This window comes from Aquarana catesbeiana, linkage group LG01 (assembly GCF_042186555.1).
Source record: "Aquarana catesbeiana isolate 2022-GZ linkage group LG01, ASM4218655v1, whole genome shotgun sequence".
NCBI classification, from domain to species: domain Eukaryota; kingdom Metazoa; phylum Chordata; class Amphibia; order Anura; family Ranidae; genus Aquarana; species Aquarana catesbeiana.
In genome coordinates, this window is record NC_133324.1 from 453,960,849 (window position 1) to 453,983,032 (window position 22,184).

Genomic DNA, 22,184 nt, shown 5'->3' on the forward strand with positions numbered 1-22,184 from the left:
CCCACACGGCCACGTCATTGATTCACAGATCCCTTTTAAATCAACGAACTTGGGGTACCGGCAGCCTTTGCGGCTGATGGCTTGTATTTCTTAACAAACTTCCTGTCAGGCTGTCAGACAAGCTCCAAACTGCTCATCTACACAAGGGCTTTGACATTTGAATGTCTGCAAATGCTAGATAGTGATATTTTTAAATATTGTGTCAAATTATGAAGCAATTTAAAAGTCAGAAAATGCAGTGTGTTGGTTTAGGTTTGTCTGTATCGACCATTTTACAATTGCTTTTATTTAGCAACTAAAATGTTTTTCCTCTGTCCCCAGGGAGACTTAGTTGCTGTAGGTGTGTTATCTGGTAATAGAAATTTTGAAGGCCGTGTTCACCCAAATACTCGTGCAAATTACCTAACTTCTCCACCTCTTGTCATTGCCTATGCCATAGCTGGGACTGTCAGAATTGACTTTGAGACAGAACCACTGGGTAAGCGCTATTGTCTTTTCTATTTTTTTTACATTCCATTTAACTGCACAAGTTTAGAACTCTGTTTTGCTGTATACATCCTGTTTAGGCTTTTCACCAGAAAAAATCTGTATAAAACTACAGTACATGTACAAATTTACTTTGAATGAGTGAAATGAAGGTATCTCTTACATGTTTACAGCCTATTACAGTAACATCATAGTTTAGAAATCTGAAGGTCACATATCTAAATGACGCTGTTACTGTAATAGGTTGTAAGCGTGTAAAAAATAGAAATTGAAAGATGAAACCTGATAATATTAATTAAAAGGCTTTATTTTACATCTAATCACAATTGATCATATCCCATTACATATAAAAAAGCACCATTTGTAAGAAGCAACATGCTGTGACCTGCTGGCAAATGATATTAACTCCTTCACGTCAACGTAACGCAAATATGCGACCTTCGACTTCAGGTGGTTGTATCGGGGTGATGGCTGCAGATTCACCCTGGTACAGTTTTTAGAGCCGACAATTGGCTTTCTTATGATAACAATCAATGTGTCTAAGCAACCGATCGATCGTTATCACAAGCAATGGGAGGGAACGTCCCGCCGCCTTCCGTGGTTCGCCCAGGTTCTCCCGTCCCACCAGGAGGCCAGAGCAACCAGCCGGCACGTTCGCTAGCTGTCCGGAGACCCGAACAAAGCCGCAATCGGCTTTGATTGGTTCTCGGATCTAGTAACCCGGAAGCGATGTCATGACATCACTTCCGATTTACTGAAGTCTTAAAGGTGCTAGAATAAAAAGGAAAAAAAAATGACTATATTCAAAACAGCCAAACTTGGCGTTTTGAATGCATTGAAGTGCAAAGGAGGGATTTGGGGTCGTATGGACCCCAGATCCCTCCATAAAGAGTGGCCGTCACTATTACAGTCACAAGGGATGTTTACGTATAAATGATTCGATAAAAGTGATCAAAAAATAATAATTTCTAGGGACAGTTTAAAAATAAAATCAGGGAAAAAAAAGTAAAGCGTCCCATCCCTCCGTGCAGAAGCGAACACATACGTAAGTCGCAAGTGAAAAATAATGGGCACAGCGCCAAATAATAAAAACCTGCACTCTCACAATCTATTGCTGCTCCTAAAATTAGTATAATACTAATAGACAATATATAGACAATGAAAGGCGCATCAGTAGTGCAATAACCAAATAATTAAATAATCGTGTTAACTCAATAAAGTAATAAAGTGCAACAGTGCATAATGCAATATATAATAATAAATCATGTGAATGCCAATTAAAGTGAATATAGTGCAAAAAAGTTCATAATTTGTCTCCTGTTGTTATGAAACAAAAACCCGCAATCTTCTTAACCACCTCAATACAGGGCACTTACACCCCCTTCCTGCCCAAGCCATTTTTCAGTTTTCAGCGCTGTCGCACTTTGAATGACAATTGCGCGGTCATGTTACACTGCACCTTTAATTAAATTTTTATCATTTTTTCCCCACAAATAGAGCTTTCTTTTGGTGGTATTTGATCACCTCTGCGGTTTTTATTTATTGCGCTATAAACAAAAGAAGAGGGACAATTTTGAAAAAACACAATATTTTTTACTTTTTGCTATAATAAATATCCAATTTTTTTTTTTTTTTTTAACAAATTTTTTCCTCAGTTTAGGCCGATACGTATTCTTCTACATATTTTTGGTAAAAAAAAATTGCGATAAGCGTATATTGATTGGTTTGCGCAAAAGTTATAGCGTCTACAAAATAGGGGATAGATTTATAGCATTTTTATTATTTATTTATTTTTTACTAGTAATGGCGGCGATCTGCAATTTTTATTGTGACTGCGATATTGCGGCGGACACATCGGACACTTTTGACACATTTTTGGGACCATTCACATTTATACAGCGATCAATGCTATAAAAATGCATTGATTACTGTGTAAATGTGACTGGCAGGGAAGGGGTTAACACTAGGGGGCGCTCGAGGGGTTAATGTATGACCTAAGGAGGTGATTCTAACTGTGGGGGGAGGGGACTGACTGGGGGAGGTGACCAATTGCTGTCCCTATGTACAAGGGACACGCCATCGGTCTCCTCTCCTCTCTGACAGGACGTGGATCTGTGTTTACATGCACAGATCCACGCTCCTGCTCTGTTACCCGGCAATCGCAGGTGCCCGGCGGACATCGCGGCCGCCGGGCACGCGCACCGGGTCCCGAGTGACGCAGCAGGCGCGCGCGCGCCCCCTAGTGGCTCGGGAGGGCGAGGACGCCATATGACGTCCTCCCAGAACAACAGAAGCCTCGTCCAGCCGTCATATGACGGTGGGCGGTGGCTTAGTGGTTAAAGACACTCCAATCATCACATGACAATGCAAAATGCTACAAATTCGTGCTTCACCCGAAGTGATAAGTCAAAGCACTCACCAGACAATAGTGGCCACAAAGTGACCCTCAGGCATGGAAAAGATCAAGTGGGATATCTCATCAGGAGTTTCCTTCCGGATGTTGTGGCATAGAAGATTGCTGTGCAGAGGGACTCCAGTGGCAGGACAACAGTAGTGTATATATATGTGTGTGTGACTTCTTGTACCAGAGCCCTGGTACTTCAATTCCACAACCAAATCTGTAAAAAGTGGCTCCCCATGAAAGCCACAAAAGGCTCAGATAGTGTAAAAACATCTTTAATCCAAAATAAACTTTACAACCAGATTGGGAGGCAAGGTACAGGACGAGAAAACAAACGGGCTGCAGCTATGGAGGAAAAGCAGAGACCAATACAGCACTTGACGAGTCTGTAGGTTGCTCAATGTGCGCCTTTGCGTGCGCTCCAGCTAATACCAGGAACAGAGGTCTCGTTGCTGCATGTCGAGCCTCCCTTTCAATATATTTCACGCTGTGCGCGCGTCATCGTTTCCTGATGACTCTGCTATAAAGACTGGTGGAGGGCTGCAGTGATGGTTGACTTTCTACAACATTCTCCCATCTCCCAACTGCATCTCTGGAGCTCAGCCAGCTCTGAGTTATTCTTCTTTACCTCTCTCACCAAGGCTCTTCTCCCCCGATAGTTCAGTTTGGCCGGACGGCCAGATCAAGGCAGGGTTCTGGTCGTCTCAAACGTCTTCCATTTAAGGATTATGGAGGCCACTGTGCTCTTAGGAACCTTAAGTGCAGCAGAATTTTTTTGTAACCTTGGCCAGATCTGTGCCTTGCCACAATTCTGTCTCTGAGCTCTTCAGGCAGTTCCTTTGACCTCATGATTCTCATTTGCTCTGACATGCACTGTGAGCTGTAAGGTCTTATATAGACAGGTGTGTGGCTTTCCTAATCAAGTCCAATCAGTATAATCAAACACAGCTGGACTCAAATGAAGGTGTAGAACCATCTCAGGGATGATCAGAAGAAATGGACAGCACCTGAGTTAAATATGAGTGTCACAGCAAAGGGTCTGAATACTTAGGACCATGTAATATTTCAGTTTTTCTTTTTTAACAAATCTGCAAAAATGTCAACAAATCCTGTGTTTTTCTGTCAATATCGGGTGTCGTGTGTACATATTATTTGTGGGTTCTAACTAATTTTCTAGCAAAAAATACTAATTTTTAGCTTGTAAGCAACAAGTGTCAGAAAAAGGCTTAGGCATGAAGAGGTTAACATGCCATTATGTTAGCAGCAGAAAGAAAAATCTGATTATATATACAAATAAAATCAGACTTTCATCCATGATGTCCAACTTTTGGTCCAGTGCACTTGCATTTGTATTGTGATAAATTTAACACATTAGTTCTTCATTGTAAGTTGTAACCCATTAAAGCAGAGTTCCAACGACAATCAATATATTTTTATTTATTTATTTTATTAGGCCTTTCATAAGCTTATAAGCTTATAACATAGCATTGTAACACTCACGTATTTTGTAAAATTCGTCCCCCGATGCTTGGATTCATATCAGAAATAAACTTAGATAATTCGTTGCTGGCCGTTTTCATATTGCTTGTGGGCATGTGAAGCCCACAAGCATCCTGTTCTGGGATACGTTGCTGCTGCTGGACCAGCATGCATCGCCCGTTCTCTCCCCGATCTCACGCATGCACATTCTGTCATTATCTTAGCGCCGTCAACTATTGAGATTGCCATTACAACGGGTGGCGGCAGCGGAAGTGCCCGCCCTGTTGTGATTGCAACGAAGCCCTCGGCGCTTCCCTACTGACTCACACACATCTCCCAGGAGCAGTAGCGAGAGGAGGCGCCGAGGGATGTGACATCAGGAGCCAAGGTGATGGAGGAAGATTTCAATGGACCGCATAGCAACAGGCAAAAAGAGGTAAGTAAGAAAAAAAAATTTCTCCAAATTATTTTTTTTTATATTATTTCATGCACATTAATTTAATTTTTTTTTTTTTTTTTTGGATTGAACTCCACTTTAAGGTTGTATCACCTGGTATGGGACATTTATTTTTCCACTTTTCTTAAGAAATGTACCAATAGTGCATGCTTTTCATCCTGGTCCATTTGCAAGGCTTTAGGAACCACTTGTCTAGCCATCTCGTGTATCAGGTTTGATCGCAAACCAGGCATCTGAAACTGGTTTATGCAGCCCTACCATCATTGGCACTGGCTGCTGTAAAAGTATATGGTAGCCAGTGTATTTTCTTAGGGACATTGTTGTTGGGACTCCAGTAGTAGGGACTCCAGTATCTGGAAAGATAAGATTTTGGAGTTTGCCTTTCAAACTTGTGCTTTCCTTACAAGGAGCTTTCTGGTGCACATATTCTTCTAGTGCTTCACTGAATCAAGTTCCTGACATTTTCCTAGAAGAGAGGGGACATTTTAAATAGATTCATAGAGGACCACAAATGCATTGAAAAAAAGCTAGTGCCAAGAAAATTTGAATAGCAGAGCAATTTCTGAGAATGGTTGATCTGTTAATGTTCAGTACTGTCTCTTACAGGCAATAATGCTGATGGGAAACCCGTATTCCTCAGAGATATTTGGCCCACCAGAGATGAAATACAGGCTGTAGAGCGCAAATATGTTATCCCAGGAATGTTCAAAGAAGTCTATGAAAAAATTGAGGTATTTTAATTTAATTTTATGTCGTCCTTATGTTTTTGCATGAAATTATCTTCCATCCTCACAAAAACTCCATACAGGCAGTCCCCGAGTTATGAACGACTCCTACTTACAAACGGCCTCAAATGCCAGCCACTTGTGCTCCACGCTGGTCCTGGATACCTCCGAACACCTCTGGATACATCCCATACTGCAGTACTACATGGACAGAAGAGCCCCAGATAACATAACAAGCGCCTCGGAACATCCCACATCCATGCACAGGCGGACGTTACACTTACGAATGCAGTGTTCTGACCGGAAGTTTCACTTACAAATGCAGTGTTGCGACTTACGAACAACTTCGACTTACGAACAAACCTACAGTCCCTATTGTGTTCGTAACTCAGAGACTGCCTGTATTCCAAGCACAAAATAGAAATAGAAATGAATCCATTAAAGCTTTGCAACTATGACATGTGTTATTAAAACTGTATATATCATCGCAACTATTTTGTGTATCCAGGTGGATTATAACTTGTTTTTCCCAAGGCGTCTTTCAGGACAGCACCTGAGAGATAGCGACTCCACCCACCGGAAACAGGAAACACCTTCTTCCTCCAAACTTTAAAGGGAGGCGCCTCCCTACCATACCTCAGTTTTTGTGTTTCCTCCGGCCCGGAGGGAACATCTTTTTGAAGGGGAGTCAAGGTCTCTCAGATGCCTGGGAGACAGGGCTTCTTTTTCATTTTTTCCTCCTTTTTGGAGACCCGCTGTCCTCCCGGCCTACCCAAGCCTTGGCAGCGGTAGCAATCGGGCTCCTCTTCCCCTCCTGGTGCTCGGGGAGAGCCGTAGACCCGGTGATCCGCGCGGTCATAGGAGCGGCGGTGCGCGTGCGCCGCCGCCATGTTTTTTTGGCCGGCAGGCGCGGCGGAAGTGACAAGGCGGGTCACTGGGTCAGCAGAAGCGTCATTTCCGGCGTGGATGCGAGAGGGGAGGAGGGAGGACAGGAACTGGCGCCTACTTCCGCTTCCGGTCCGGTGCAGATGCACTATGGGAGTCCGGAAGCGGCATATGAAGCCACAGGTGGAGAGCTGCACACCAGAGATGGAGGACTCAGCGTCTGCAGCGGTGGGGACAGGCACAGGCGCCAGTAAAGCTCAGGTAGGAGCAGCAGTTTAAGTCTGCCTTTCTTCCTTTTCCTGGGTTTGGTCTATTTTCTTTTTTCTTACCCCCTAGTGGCAAGGGGCCTGTCTGGGCACTGGAGGCTGACTGGTTTCTTCTTAGTGCACCTGTGGGTGATTCTTGTGTAGCTGAGACCGGGTCTCACTAAAAGGTCCCCTGGTTTTTTTCCCTTTTTTGTTTTTTCTCTCACAGGCTAAAAGCTCTGACCCAAAAAAGAGATGTCCTTCTTGCAGGGCCAAAATGGGAGAAAATTGGAAAAAAGTCTTATGCAGTACATGCATCACTTCTTTAGTTAAGGAGGAATCAGCTTCGGTTTGTGATGATCTGGTTGCCTCTGTAAAGAAGGAACTATACGCCACGATTCAGACTTTTCGTGACTCTTTAGTTAATCCAGCTGCTAGTCAGCCATCCACTTCTGAGGCTTCCCAGGGTTCTATTTCTTTCCCCACGGTAGAAGTTTTACCTGAAGGCCCCCCTATCAGGGAAGAGCAGTCCCCTACTCCTTCCGTTAAGGATTCGGAGGAGGAGGGTGAGGAAGCGGAGGTGGCTCCTTCCAAATTTAAGCTTTCCCTAGAGGAGGTAGACGGACTCCTTAAGGCTATCCATGTTACACTTGGCTTAAGTGAGGAAAAGAAGGAGTTATCTCTTCATGACCGCATGTATGCAGGGTTAAATGAGCCTAAGGGGCGAACATTTCCAGTTCATTCGGTCATTTCTGACGCCATTACTAAAGAATGGCAAGATCCAGAGAAAAAGCCCTTTTTTTCCAGAGCCCACAAAAGGCGCTTCCCTTTTGAGGAGGACCCTTCTGCGGTGTGGAATAAGGTGCCCAGGTTGGATGCGGCCTTTTCACAGGTCTCAAGGTCCACCGACCTGTCTTTTGAAGACATGGGTGTTCTAAGGGATCCAATGGACAAACGCATGGATCTTTTGCTCAAAAGATCATGGCAATCAATCATGAGCAATTTAAAACCAGCAATGGCCACAACCTGTGTAGCCAGGAATCTGGAATACTGGGTGAACCAACTTAGATCTCATATAGTGGCAGATTCCCCCAAGCAGGAGATCTTAGATTCCTTTCCTACCCTGATTTCTGCGGTTGCTTATATTGCTGATGCTTCGGCTGAAGCTATCAAGATGTCAGCTAGGTCTGCAGCTTTAGCAAATGCTGCGAGAAGAGCTTTATGGCTAAAAACCTGGCCAGGTGATACAGCTTCAAAGAGTAAACTTTGTGGTATCCCCTTTTCAGGTGACCTTCTTTTTGGCCCAGATCTAGATAATATCCTAGACAGAACTGCCGATAAGAAGAAGTCCTTTCCGGTCAAAAAGAAAAAGCAGACCCCAAAACGTCTTTTTCGACCTCAAAAAACTCAGCAGCAACAGCAGGAAAGTAAGTTTCAGGGCAGGAGGAAAAATTGGTCTGCGCAAAAGGCGAAGGGCAAAGGTGGAATTCTCTTCCGTCCTCCTTCACAGGCCGAAAACTCACAATGACTCATCTCTGCGGGTCGGCGGAAGATTACGAGAGTTTCTTCCGCAGTGGTCAGTGATAACTACAAATCAGTTTATTCTGACCACTCTCTCGCAGGGTTATACTCTCGAGTTCGCCAGAAGCCCCCCAAGAAGGTTTCTGGTAACAAATGCTCCTCGAGATCCAATGAGGGCCCTGGCCATGAAATCCTCTCTGGAGGAACTAATGCAACAGGGTGTAGTAATCCCGGTGCCACCAGAGGAATGGCACGAGGGCTTCTATTCACATGTCTTCCTGGTAAAAAAACCAACAGGAAGATTTCGTTTAATTCTAAATTTAAAGCCACTAAACAGAGCCATCAAATACAGAAGGTTCAGGATGGACTCAATTTTCACCGCCAGAAATATTCTGACTCCAGGTTGTTTCATGGCGTCAGTGGATTTAAAAGATGCATACCTGCATATTCCAATCTCATCCCAGTCCCAGGGGTTTCTCAGGTTGGCGGTAAGGTTGGAAGGCAGAATTCAGCATCTGCAATTCAGAGCCCTACCCTTCGGGCTATCATCCGCACCCCGAATTTTTACCAAAGTAATGGCAGAGGCCCTAGCTCCGCTGCGTCTTCAGGGAATCGCAGTAATTCCTTACTTAGACGATCTGCTATTTTTCGCCCCCTCAAGAGAGGAGCTGAGGAGCAATTTAAGCAGAGCATGCAGCCATTTGGAGTCTCTAGGTTGGATCCTAAATCTCCAAATATCTTCCCTGGAACCATCTCAGGAGATTCGGTTTCTAGGGTATATAATAAATTCGGTAAGCCAAAAAATTTTTCTTCCTTCAGAGAAGAAAGGAAAAATCCAGGATACAGTGTCTTTTTTGCAGACCAACCAGCAGCTGACGGTAAGATTGGTCATGTCAGCCCTGGGGGTTCTGACTTCGTCAATGCCAGCTGTTCAGTGGGCAAGACTACACTTCAGACATCTGCAGGCTTTTCTTCTGAGATCTTGGGATCACAATTTAGAATCCCTGGACTCAGAGGTAAGAGTTCCAACCCAAGTGAAGAGGTCACTATGGTGGTGGAAAAGGCAGGATATCCTATCGGAGGGGTTGGTCTGGGCCTTTCCAATCGAAAAAAGGCTGACAACCGATGCCAGTTCCTGGGGTTGGGGAGCCCACCTAGAAAAAGGTTTCACTCAGGGAAACTGGTCCAGGAAAGAGGCGACCAAGTCCTCAAACTGGAGAGAGCTCAAGGCGATCGACTTGGCTCTGAGGTCATTTGCTCAGGGGCTTCAGGCCCAGCATGTTCAAATACTAACAGACAATGCCACGGCAGTGGCTTACATAAACAGGCAGGGAGGTACAAGGAGCAAATCGCTGCAAGTACTAGCCATGAGCATTCTCCGTTGGGCAGAAGGACACTTGCTGTCGTTATCAGCAGTCCATCTAAAGGGATCCCTGAACGGAGTGGCAGATTTCCTGAGCAGAAACCCCATTCGGGAAGCAGAATGGTCGCTGAACCCAGAGGTTTTCGCCATGATTGTCGAGAAGTGGGGGCTGCCAGAGGTGGACCTGTTCGCCTCAAGGGAGAATGCCTTGGTTCCGCAATTTTTTTCCCTAAGCAATCACGACGGGTCACTAGGAACAGATGCCTTGGCGTATCCATGGAGATTCCATCTCTGCTACGCTTTCCCCCCATTTCAGTTAATTCCCTTAGTATTAAGAAAAATTCAAAGGGAAACGGTACCGGTTGTCCTAATCACGCCCTTTTGGCCAAGAAGGGCTTGGTTTTCAACCGTTCTGAAAATGGCGGTCAGGCCTTATTGGCATCTGCCCCTCAGGCACGATTTACTATTTCAGGGACCGGTAAATCACCCAGAGGTAGCCACTTTGGCGCTCACTGCTTGGTATCTGAAGAGCAGCTCTTAAGGAGCAAAGGTTTTTCCAACCGGTTAATCTCTACGCTATTATCCAGTAGGAAAAGGGTGACTAGAAATATCTATTCCAAGGTCTGGAAGGTTTACAATACGTGGTGTAATTCATCTGACCAGGACCCAGGGAGTCTCGTTACCATTCTGGAATTTTTACAGGTTGGTGCTGACAAGGGACTAGCAGTTAGTACCTTGAAGGTACAGGTGGCTGCGCTAGCAGTGTTCCTAGAAAGATCTGTGGCCTCAGATCCATTGGTAACCAGATTTTTCAGATCCCTTACGAGATCCAGACCAGCACCACTTAGGTTGTTTCCCAAATGGGATCTGTCGATAGTCCTCCAGGCTCTAACAAGGAGTCCCTTTGAACCTTTGGAAGAAGCGCCACTTAGATATCTCACTTTTAAGTCTGTGTTTCTGATTGCCATGGTCTCTGCACGAAGGATCAGTGAGCTTAATGCTTTATCAGTTAAGGAACCCTATTTATCTATCTTCCCAGATAGGGTTATACTTAGAACAGATCAGAAATTCTTACCAAAGGTAGCTTCAGTACAAAATCGTGTTCAGGACATTGTACTTCCGACCTTCTGCCCCAACCCAGTAGGGGAGAAGGAGACTTGTTTTCACATGTTGGATGTTAGAAGAGTTTTGTTATGTTACCTGGAAAGGACAAAGCTCTTTAGACGTTCAGATTCTCTGTTTGTGTTATTTTCAGGCAACAGGAAAGGTTGCCAGGCTTCTAAAATCTCTTTAGCAAGGTGGCTGAAGCTAGCCATTTCAGAGGCTTATTCGCATGCAGGCGTGTCTCCTCCTGCAGGAATTTCTGCACACTCAACAAGAGCATTAGCGGCCACTTGGGCAGAGAGAGCTGGTGCCACCCCTGAACAAATCTGCAAGGCGGCAACTTGGTCAAGTTTTCACACATTCGTGAAACATTACAGGCTGGACCTCACATCTGCTAATGATCAGGCGTTTGGCAGAAAGGTCCTGCAAGCTGTTGTCCCGCCCTAAGGGGGTAAGTCTCTGTTATCCTCTCAGGTGCTGTCCTGAAAGACGCCTTGGGAAAAACCAAGTTAGACTTACCGGTAACTTGTTTTCCAGAAGTCTTTCAGGACAGCAACATCCCGCCCTATTGTATTGTATATACTATGCTGTGACTAACGTATGTGTTTATGTGTTCCAGCCGGGGCCGGAGGTCTTCTCTACTACAACTGAGGTATGGTAGGGAGGCGCCTCCCTTTAAAGTTTGGAGGAAGAAGGTGTTTCCTGTTTCCGGTGGGTGGAGTCGCTATCTCTCAGGTGCTGTCCTGAAAGACTTCTGGAAAACAAGTTACCGGTAAGTCTAACTTGGTTTTTTCAAGACAAATTGGTCCTTAGGTGGTAAATGGTAATGCACAGCTGCTGATATTTTTAATATCCGGAAGAACTGGCACACTCCTGACGATCACAGCGATACATATGTATGTTATTTATTGTATTTGTTAAACTCGTAGTAGGGCCCAGAAACAACAGTGTGCATTTTGTTCTTTTTTTTTTTTTTTTTTTTTTTTTTTTATATACGTTTTTTAAACCAAAAAGCCAGAAGGAAAAAGTCCACACATTTTTTGCTCCTTGATAAACAACATTTCTACAGATACAATTGTTTTGTATTATTCACAGACATTCATGCTGCTTGACAGATAGTGTACACACTATATTGTCAAAAGTATTGGGACACCTGCCTTTACACGCACATGAACTTTAATGGCATCCCAGATTTAGTCCGTAGGGTTCAATATTCAGTTGGCCCACCCTTTGCAGCTATAACGGCTTCAACTCTTCTGGGAAGGCTGTCCACAAGGTTTAGGAGTGTGTCTATGGGAATGTTTGACCATTCTTCCAGAAGCGGATTTGTAAGGTCAGGCACTGATGTTGGATGAGCAGTCCCTGCCCTAGTTCATCCCAAAGGTGTTCTATCGGGCTGAGGGCAGGACTCTGTGCAGGCCAGTCAAGTTTCTTCACCCCAAACTCGCTCATCCATGTCTTTATGGACCTTGCATTGTGCATTTTGCTTTTTTTTTTTTTTTTTTTTTTTTTTTTTTTATACTATCTAAAATACACTGACCCTGACTTATGACTCTGACTGAATCTCGATGAAACAGAAAAAATGAGTGGACAGTCATTAGTGGCCGCATGGTTACTCTAAACTACAAGTGTGGCTCTGTCAAAAGAACAGACCCAAAGATTAATACTAACCTATTTGCACACAAAATGCACTCACCTATAGTAAATTGTTTTTGCAGAAAGTAAATGAGAGCTGGAATAATTTGAAAGCACCAACAGATCAGTTATATCCTTGGGATACCAATTCAACCTACATCAAATCCCCTCCGTTCTTCGACAACTTGGTATGTGTAATTTAATTTCCTGACATGGTTTTCATTTTCATACATGAAACAAGGTCAGGATGAAATTTTGGGAACTGCTCTGCTGACTTGTTTTTAAAGGTTTAGGATCTGCGGCTATCTTCCTAATCCTTCCTTTCACTTAGTGAGTGGCTCATGGTGAAAAAGCATGGATCCAGTGGAGTGTTTGGGCATCTGAATTGCCCATGCTGGTTCCAGATTAGTGCCTCACTAAGTAGTACAATAAGTGACAGCTGTTAATCACTTAAGGATCGGAAGGATTTGCCCCCTTCTTGACCAGGCCATTTTTTGTGATACGGCACTACGTCACTTTAACTGACAATTGTGTGGTCGTTTGACATCATACCCAAACAAATGGTATGTCCTTTTTTTTTCCCACAAATAGAGCTTCCCTTGGTGATATTTGGTCACCTCTGCGGTTTTTATTTTTTGTGCTATACACAAAAAAAAAAGAGCGACAATTTTGAAAAAAAAAAAGTTTTTTACTTTTTGCTATAGTATGCAAAAAAAAAAATGTCTTCATCAGTCTAGGCCAATATGTATTCTTCTAGATATTTTTGGTAAAAAAAAAATTGCAATTAACGTATATTGATTGGTTTGCGCAAAATTTATGTCTACAAAATGGGGGATAGATTTGTTTTTTTACTAGTATTGCCGGTAATCTGCAATTTTTAGCGGGACTGCTGCGGAGAGATTGGACACTTTTTTTTTTTTGAGACCATTGACATTTATACATCACTCAGAGCTAAAAATAGCCACTGATGTATAAATGTCACCGACAGAGAAGGAGTTAACACTAGGGGGCGATCAAGGGGTTAAGTGTTCCCTAGGGAGGTGTTTCTAACTGTGGGGGGAGTGTACTGACTGGAGGAGGAGAAAGATTGTTGTTCCTGATCACTAGGAACAGCAGATCTCTCTCTAGTCCCCTGTCAGAATGGCGATCTGTTTATTTACATAGATTCCTGTTCTAGCTCATCGCAGCCACTGGCCACATGCATCAGCCCCGGCGTTGCGCCGTGGGCATGTGCCCCCTATCACTCTTAAAGCAGCCGATGTACACCTACGGCAATTCGCGCAGCTGTGCCAACCTGCCGCAGTATAATGACGGGGGCTGGTCGGCAAGTGGTTAAGCATGCTCCTTCAAATACAAGTCATCATGAATAGTCCCCACATTTCTTCATAGATGGATTTATTTAAAAGCGCAGAAATGAAGACTAGTCTGGTAGATAGGAGCTAGTGTCACCAATATATTATTTGAAGGTAACTTTATCTGGGTACTGTGATTCCTCCATTGTTTTGAAGAATGATTTATTATGTAAAATAGTAAAAAAAAATTACTTTTAGGAACAGTCATTTCGGTCAGTAGAGCTAGTGCTGTAATTCACTGTGGGGTTTATTTACTAAAACTGGAGAGTGCAAAATCAGGCTCACCTATGCAAGGAAACCAATCCACTTTGAACAAGTTTTAGGTTAGAAGCTGTTTGGCTACCATGCACAGCTGCACCAGATTCTGAGTGCACTGGCTTTAGTAAATCTACCCATGTGCTCCAAATATGTTTCCTATCAGGTGTAATTCACTAAGCTATAACTATCATTATTTAATAATGTTATGTTTAGCAAGGGCTGTTAAAGACAAAAAAAGAATAGACACATGGCTTAAAATAATTATTATGGCAAATAATGCATTATAGCTTAATGAATTAATCCTTTTGTGTTTTTCTTTAGACAATGGAACTTGTGCCACCGAAACCCATCAAGGATGCCTATGTCCTCCTAAACCTGGGTGATTCTGTAACTACTGACCACATTTCTCCTGCTGGGAATATTGCAAGAAATAGCCCTGCTGCTCGCTTTTTAACCTCTCGTGGGTAAGAATGAAACAAGTGCAGTTTAGCTGCTTAGCATCATGCATGAGGCGTTTGATGTGATCTTAGGCCTGATTTTTGTCCCCTGTATGTATTCTGAAGATCCCAAAGTTTACTTGGCTAGATCTTCCTGTTCTACAGCTTACTTTATCTGTGATAAGTGTTGGGCCAAATCTTTTTGACATTATTCAATACCCAGACTAAAGAGATTAAACTCAGAAAGTTTTAGAATGGAACCCAAGTATGCTGGTACATGGTATAGGAATTGATCACCCATTCTCTAAAAGTTGAATAGAATTTTGCTTTAAAGAAAATCTGTACACAGAGAAATGCGGAGGCTGGTTTTGCTGACCGGCTTTTGAAAAGGCTGGTTGCCTGACTACCTCTGGCTTCAAAACTTTCAAGACATTGATCAGAAACAAGTATGAAGGTAAAGAAAGTCTGAAATCCTGATCTACACACATGTTTTAAGTCAGTAACTCAAAGTACTGAGTCAGTGGATCAGCATGACAACTAGGTAACTAGAAATTTCTGAAGAGCAGACCAGTATTGGCAGCCTTTTATACTAAGCTTTCCTTCAACTTTCAAAATATTTAAATCAGCCCTGTCATGAAATAAAAATGTCCTACATCTGCAAAATACATGAGGGAATACTTGCCCTTCCCTCTGCCAGAATATTGTCCCATTCAGTAGAAATCTTCCTGTAATGTCCACAGGCAAACTCTTCCTAGAATGTCAATCCACCAGGGTTTCCCACGGCTTCCACTGGTTTCTACTTGCTGACCGCCATGTCACTGCTGTATCCTGTAATGAGCGGAGCCGTGGAGAACCCAGGATATCAACCCTCCTAGAATTTAAATAAATAGAAAATAGCACGCAACTGACACCGAAATGCTAAGTGAGTAAGCAGCGGCAAATAGATATGCAGGACAACACACATCAGACTATAATATACAAGATATGCCATGCCTATCCAATTATTGTACAACACATATACCAGATTAAATGAACAAAATAATAAACCATGTAAAACCTTCCAAAAAAGCAATATTTCAAACCGTTTTATAACACAAAAAAACAGTGCAATAGAAATTTCTTTGTAACATTGCAACAAAAAAAAAATATATAAAGTCCTTAAGGACGCAAAGAAAGTCCATACACCAACAGGTCCTAATACTCAAATAGGATCTCAGTGAATGTCTATTAATTGGTTAGGAATAACACCCGGTGTTCACTGCAAACATCACCTATTTGAGCTTACCAGATTACGTGACTTTTGGTGAGAAAAGAGTCAAATCGCGCTTGTGTAGAATGGTTATAAAGCCACTGTACAACAGCATCCTCTGTCATTTCCGACTCACATGCTTAGGCAGGCCGATGCTCCAGGAGGACAGACCGAGCGCCACGCTCCCATAGTGTAAAATCCTTGGTGGGATACTTTATTATACTTAAAATGCCAGCAGAAATGTACACAGTAATTAACACCAAAACAGACTACAATTCATAAAATGCTTTTGCTTATCGTGCATGCATGGTGACGTCACTAATTCTGGCTCTGCCCTACATGTTACGTCAGAAATTACATCAGGCATATGTAGGACGGAGGCGTGATGTCGCCACACGTGCAGTTGCGAAAAGCATTGTGGAAATTGTAGTCTGTTCCGGTGCCTATTACTGTGTATAATAAAGTATCCCATCGAGGATTTTACACTATGGGAGTGTGGTGCTCTTTCTTTTTGTCTTCCCGGAGCTTCAGTCTGCCTAAGCACATGTGAGCAGGGAGTGACGGAGGATCCTGACGTACTGTCGCTTCACAAGCATTATACACTAGCGTGATTGACTCTTTTCTTAACAAGAGGCAAATCATCTGGTAAGCTCATATGGGTGTTATTCCTAACCAGCTGATTCATTCACTGAGATCCAATCTAGGTCTAAGGTCCTACTGTTGAACTCTTTATCTGGTTTGGTGTATGGACTCTTTGAGGCCTTAAAGTGATTGTAAAGTCTTATTAAAAAAAAATGTCCTACTTGCCTGCCCTGTGCAGAAGTTTTGCACAGGGCAGCCCAGATCCTTCTCCTCTTCTTGTGTCCCTGGCTGGAGCTCCTGGCCCCTCTCCTGTTGAGTGCCTGCACAGAAAGCAGCTTGCTGTGGAGGCACCCGAGCCTGAGCTGCAGCTCAGTGTATCCAATCAGACATGGAGCTCCAGTTTGGCCCCACCCCCCTCTCTCCTGATTGACTGACTGAGTTTGACAGTAACGGGAGCCAGTGGCGTCGCTACTGTGTCTTAGCCAGTCAGGAGGGAGAGTCCCGGACGGATGAGGCACTCGTGGACATCACTGGATAGAGAGGGGGCTCCGGTAGGTGTTGGGGGGCTGCATAGAATGCACCCACTCTCATAGTTTGCAAGTACACCTGTTTAGGAAACCTTATTTTATGACCAGATCTCTTTAAGTAGGATGAATCTAAATCTTATTTCCTAAAAAGTTTGGAATAACATTGTCACAGTATTGTTGTAACCTGTGCTTCTCCTTCCAGTTTAACGCCAAGAGAATTCAATTCCTATGGGTCACGTAGAGGGAATGATGCTATCATGGCTAGAGGCACATTTGCCAATATCCGCTTGTTTAACAAGTTCATCAACAAGCAGTCTCCTTTAACTATACATTTTCCTTCCAATGAAACGGTAAGTACTTCCCGGGTCAGACTGTGGGCAAATCATATATTTGCATTTATGCTCCCTCTGTCTCTCTGATATTTCTCCGAGAAGTCTATGAAACTTACACCACAGATGCTAGTGAGGGAGACTGAAAATGCAGTTTTAGATGGGTGGGAGGGATATGTGGAAGAAGAGTGATGTTTTGGTATCAGGTGTGCCTTTAACTGAAACCTATTGATGGAACTTCCTTGATAATTTGAACAGTGTATATGCCCTTTTACCTTATTTTTTCAACCCCCCATAGTGATTTGAAGTGGCTTGGTGAACTGTATATGTAATCAAACTTACCGTGCAATTGAATCCGTTTTATAATCATTGGATTACTTTTTTTTAGCTTGATATATTTGATGCAGCTGAGAGATATCAGCAGGCTGGCCATAATTTAATCCTCTTAACTGGCAAGGAATATGGATCTGGGAGCTCCAGAGACTGGGCAGCCAAAGGACCTTTCTTGCAGGTAAACGCGTTTGTTAGGACCTGTAATGGAGCATTACATTACTAAAAGTAAAACTAAAAAGATACATGAAAGCTGTCGTTTAAGCTGTCTGTTATAAAATTTTGCAAATAAGTAATCTTTCTTTATAAATTTAGGCTGAAATGTATACTTCTACATTTCTTTGGTGAAAATAGCGCAAATCAGTATTATATTATTTAGTCTGTAGGAAAGTTTTATAGAGTCCGCAAACAGAAAATCAATCCTAATGCCAGAACAGCATACATGGCCCCCAAATGACCCCTTTTTGGAAAGTAGACAGTCCAAGGCATTTAGTAAGAGGCATGGTGAGTTTTTTGAAGTTGTCAATTTTTTTTGTCACAATATTTTGGAAAATGTAAAGGTTTTTTCACCATTTACATACTGTCACCAGTGCAGTACAGCGTCATCATATGACTGGTGTGGTGGTGCTCAAAAAAAAAAAAAATTTAAATGTATTTTTTATTCTTTTATTCTTCTTTTTTTTTTTTTTTTTTTTTTTTTTTTAATATCCAGTGACCAGAACAATAGTGTTGCCACAGTAACATTGTGCTACTCTGGGGAGGTGATCGGGATTTTTTTTTTGCACATTATGATTGGTTATAACTGTGCATCTTACAGTTGTAAGCAACCATTTTTTTCTGAATGAAAACTACTCATACAGTGTTTACTATTGTGAAGAGCTGTGATTGGCCACAGCAAAGAACATGGTACAGATGTGCTGTGATTGGCCCTGTCTGTACCATGTGATGACTGTGACCAATCAGAGCTCATCACAATAGTACTAAATGAAAGGCATGTAACAAAGCCTTTCATTGTGTACAACTGTCAATTGATCTGCAGTAGTTGGCCACAGCGATCACATGGTAGCAGCAGCGGCCGGTACAGTGATCTGTCATTGGTTGTCTCTGGTGTATATGGTGAGTGACAGATCGTGTCGGAGCTCGGCCCGTGGCAAGATTCTGGCAGGACATCATATGACGTCCTTCAAGAACAGTGCTCCCGCCGTGCTGTCTTTTTACAATAGCCTGGGTGGGAAGGGGTTAAAGAGGAACTTCGCTTTCCCCATATCCCTTCTGATATGTGATGTACTTATCCCAGGGGGGCTTCACAGCATTGAAGACTTTGTTCTCGCCTAGGAGAGAATGGCGGCTGGGGGTGGACAAAAAGACAGAAAAAAAAGTAAACACAGAAAAAAATTACAGATTTTGGTTTGCAGAAGAGGGTGAGAGGAACACCAGGGAAACTCTGTGCATCCAGGGGCTAAAGTTCTGATTTAAGATACCAATATGAGGCTTAAAACTCTGCATTGCATAGAAAACCAAGCACTGTTTGTGTGCTTTTTTTGTTTGTTTTTTAGGGTTTGTGTCACTCTCACACACTCTTAATATGTGTATGTTTTACAGGGTATTAAAGCTGTGCTTGCTGAGAGCTATGAGCGCATTCACCGCAGTAACCTAGTTGGAATGGGCATAGTCCCTCTACAGTATTTGCCAGGAGAAAATGCAGAGGCACTAGGACTCACTGGTAAAGAGCGTTACACCATTCTTATTCCTGAAGACAAAGATCTCCGGCCTGGCATGAATGTTGAGATAAAGGTATGTTCTTTTGATGATTTACACATAATCAATGTATGTTAGTGTAGGCAGCAGTCACTGTAGGTACTTCATCTTTGTAAATGGCCAGGTTCCCCCTATGTGTGCTAACAAGGCCTCTCCCTTACATGTTCATCTATAACCCCTTTCTCTTATACTTGCCTTTTTTTTTCCACTCCCCCACCAATCTTCTTAGAAATTTGATAGTGAAGAAAACTACAATTTTATTTCCTGTATGGAAAGGGCCTGAGCAGTCACAGACAGAATCGAAGTCCTCTTTTGTGTAAGCTTCAGCTGCTAACTCCCTTTTTAGATTCTGGTTTCTTGGCTCTCTCTGACTTGCAGTAAATCAGAACTTTAGATATGAACTGTTGTTCTAGGACAGTGACTTGAAAAGCATTGTAGTAAGACTCTGGCAACTATTTTGTAGAAATAACATTTAGCAATAGTATCCAACTCTGTTCTTAGTACAGATATCTGTGTATATATGGCTGACCTTGGCCTTAACATTACACAAATGAGAAAAAAAAAACTTACATTTTTTAGCTTCAACTTCGATAGTAGGCCATAACTTGTTTCTAAGATAAATCTCAAACTATGTTCATTTTCTTTCTCTACAGCTTGATTCAGGCAAGACATTTGAAGCTGTAATGAGATTTGACACCGATGTGGAGCTCACTTATTACCGCAATGGAGGCATCCTGAATTACATGATCCGTAAAATGGCTAACTTGGTTTAATATAAAAGTCTAGATGACCGGTCTTCAAAGATACCCATAGAAATTAGATGCTGGTCATCAGATACCCAATACATCTGCAGACTAAAATGACAGTATACTGAGTATGAACTCATCACTTAGCTGCAAAAGGTAACCCCATGGCACCCCTATGGGAAAGTAAAGTTTATTTTGCCTGGTTTCTCATGGCTGGCTGGCTGTCTGTCTGTACTGTAAAAGTACTGATAAACCTGACCGAATGATTCACTTTCAGCGTTTAGATTACTTTTTCATGAATGACTTCCGTCCATTGTCTATGGGTACCTTTAGAGAGACAAGAAATAAGACTTCTTGCATCTTATACACCGGACCACGTTTAGCATACCTTGTTGAGTGTAATTTTTGGCCAAAGACAGTGGAGAGCTGTTCCAGGTGGAGGCCTTAATGACAAGTTTCCCCAATAATCATTATAATTTGGTATTAAACATAGAAGACATAATGATAACATGTGTTTGAGAAACATGGAAACCTACTGCATTTGCCCCCTACCCTTCCTCAGTATGCATGAGGGGGTTCTCTCTTCCCTGAAGGTATGCTGATCAGTTATTCTTAGATTTAAGAGAGCAATTCTGACTTTGCCATTCATGTTCCTTTTAGACACAGTGTAGCCCCAGTTCAGAAACAATTGCTAAACTTTCTGAAGTGCTCCACTAGGCCTCAAAAACCTTAAAAGTGTGTAGAGCCACCCATCCTCCTGGCACTGATTGTAGAATGCAAATGCAAGGGTTTCCACTCTAGTCCAAAACCATTAAGAACACCTTTATCATGAAAAAATTGTGCAAGTTAACTAGTCTTTCCGTTTTCATATCCAGCTTTTTTTCATTCAGTGACAGGACTGTAATAGTCTCAGGTAGATGTTATTCCCCTCTGCTATGCCCAAAAGCCAGGCCATTCTGAAAGGACAAAACCTTTAGCATTTTCTTAGTCTTAGAGCTTACCCATCCCCTCCTGCCTCCACCTGTTTCCACTGGGCATTGAGGCAGCTCTTTGTATTGATGGGCCAATAAGTGGGAGATTGGCAGCTGAAAGCTCCAACGCTTTTCCAAGGAGTCAAAGATTTGACCATTCTGAACGGCCTGGCATTTGGGCATAGCTGGGCAATAAGGTCTTATATGTGTAGTTTACTAGCCACAGATGGATTGGGCTTGCGCCTATGGTGTGACTATTGGGGGGGGTAAAAAAAAAAAATCAACGTTTTCCTCATTTACAGAATTGTCTGGAAGATCCCAAAGTAGGCATGCTCTCAATGGCAAAGAGGAAGTGGTAATATGATGTTGTACAGCAAGGACCCACATTTGGTGTTAGACAACCCTGCCATCCTGAAAAACTGCTCAAGTATACCTGAATTATTACAGGTATACGGTTATCTCTATTGTGCTCAAACTGTTCCAAGTTAAGGGCTCTGCAGGGCAAAATGATCCAAACATTGCACTTTCAGTGTAAAAACAAAAGCCTTCCCATATAGGCATGATTAATGGGAATTTTTAAAGTGCTGTTACTATGTGTAAAGGTCGTAACACATAGCAAATAATATTTCAGTGTGCTGTGGTAATTAGAGATTTTGCTATGGGTTAGTGCAGTTCGCTCCAAAATAATTCTGAAGGTCCCAGTTGTTCATACTAGGAAAGGATTGATGTATTGATTCTGTGTGTCTAGATTACATCCTCTGTTCCACACTTTTGCAGTGTTTTTTTTTTCTTCTTTAAATTTTGGGTATGTGTCTGTTAAAGGCCTTTATCTTTCCAAAATTACTTTGTAAAAAAAAAAACTGTCAAAATAAATCTATTTTCAGGAGATGTGTTCTGCCTGATTATTATTAATTTTTTTTTTTTTTTTTTTTTAATGTAATTTCAAGTATTATTTCAGAATTTGTGTTTAATTTATAATAAAAGCTTTAGAGTGTTTGTTTAAATATCTGTAAGTTAAAGGGTCAGCCTACCCAATACTGATTTGGTTTGATGGTTGAACAGCTACTAGCTTCTCTTGCCTTTTTGAAGACTCCAGTGTGACAGTAATTAGGTCTGTGTAAACTGAGTCCGAAACAGTTTAAACAACCTTATTCTATTTAAATTTGCTAGTCTGTAACACAAGTTTGTTTTAGGCTGGGTTCACACTGCCGTACGGAGCGGCTCACAGCAGGGGTCCGGTGCGTCCCTATTCAACATTTCGGGGTCCAATTTTGGTCCAAAATTTTGGCTGAATTCTGACCTGATACAGACCAGAGGACGCACAGGATTCCTGTGCCATTCGCT

General features: G+C 42.5%; 1 protein-coding gene across 4 annotated transcripts in view; it reads left to right on the forward strand.

Annotated features, from left to right (window-relative positions):
* The window catches only part of ACO1 (aconitase 1), a 109,186-nt gene extending 87,460 nt beyond the window's left edge, over nt 1-21,726 (forward strand). For all 4 annotated transcript variants that reach the window (XM_073636750.1, XM_073636756.1, XM_073636730.1 and 1 more), the window contains 8 exons: nt 322-478; nt 5,430-5,554; nt 12,385-12,489; nt 14,233-14,375; nt 16,909-17,056; nt 17,424-17,546; nt 18,968-19,159; nt 19,777-21,726. In XM_073636750.1, the coding sequence (XP_073492851.1) occupies nt 322-478; nt 5,430-5,554; nt 12,385-12,489; nt 14,233-14,375; nt 16,909-17,056; nt 17,424-17,546; nt 18,968-19,159; nt 19,777-19,896 (1,113 nt within the window). In that variant the 3' untranslated portion in view covers nt 19,897-21,726. The remainder of the gene's footprint in view (nt 1-321; nt 479-5,429; nt 5,555-12,384; nt 12,490-14,232; nt 14,376-16,908; nt 17,057-17,423; nt 17,547-18,967; nt 19,160-19,776) is intronic.
* Nucleotides 21,727-22,184: the final 458 nt, after the last annotated feature.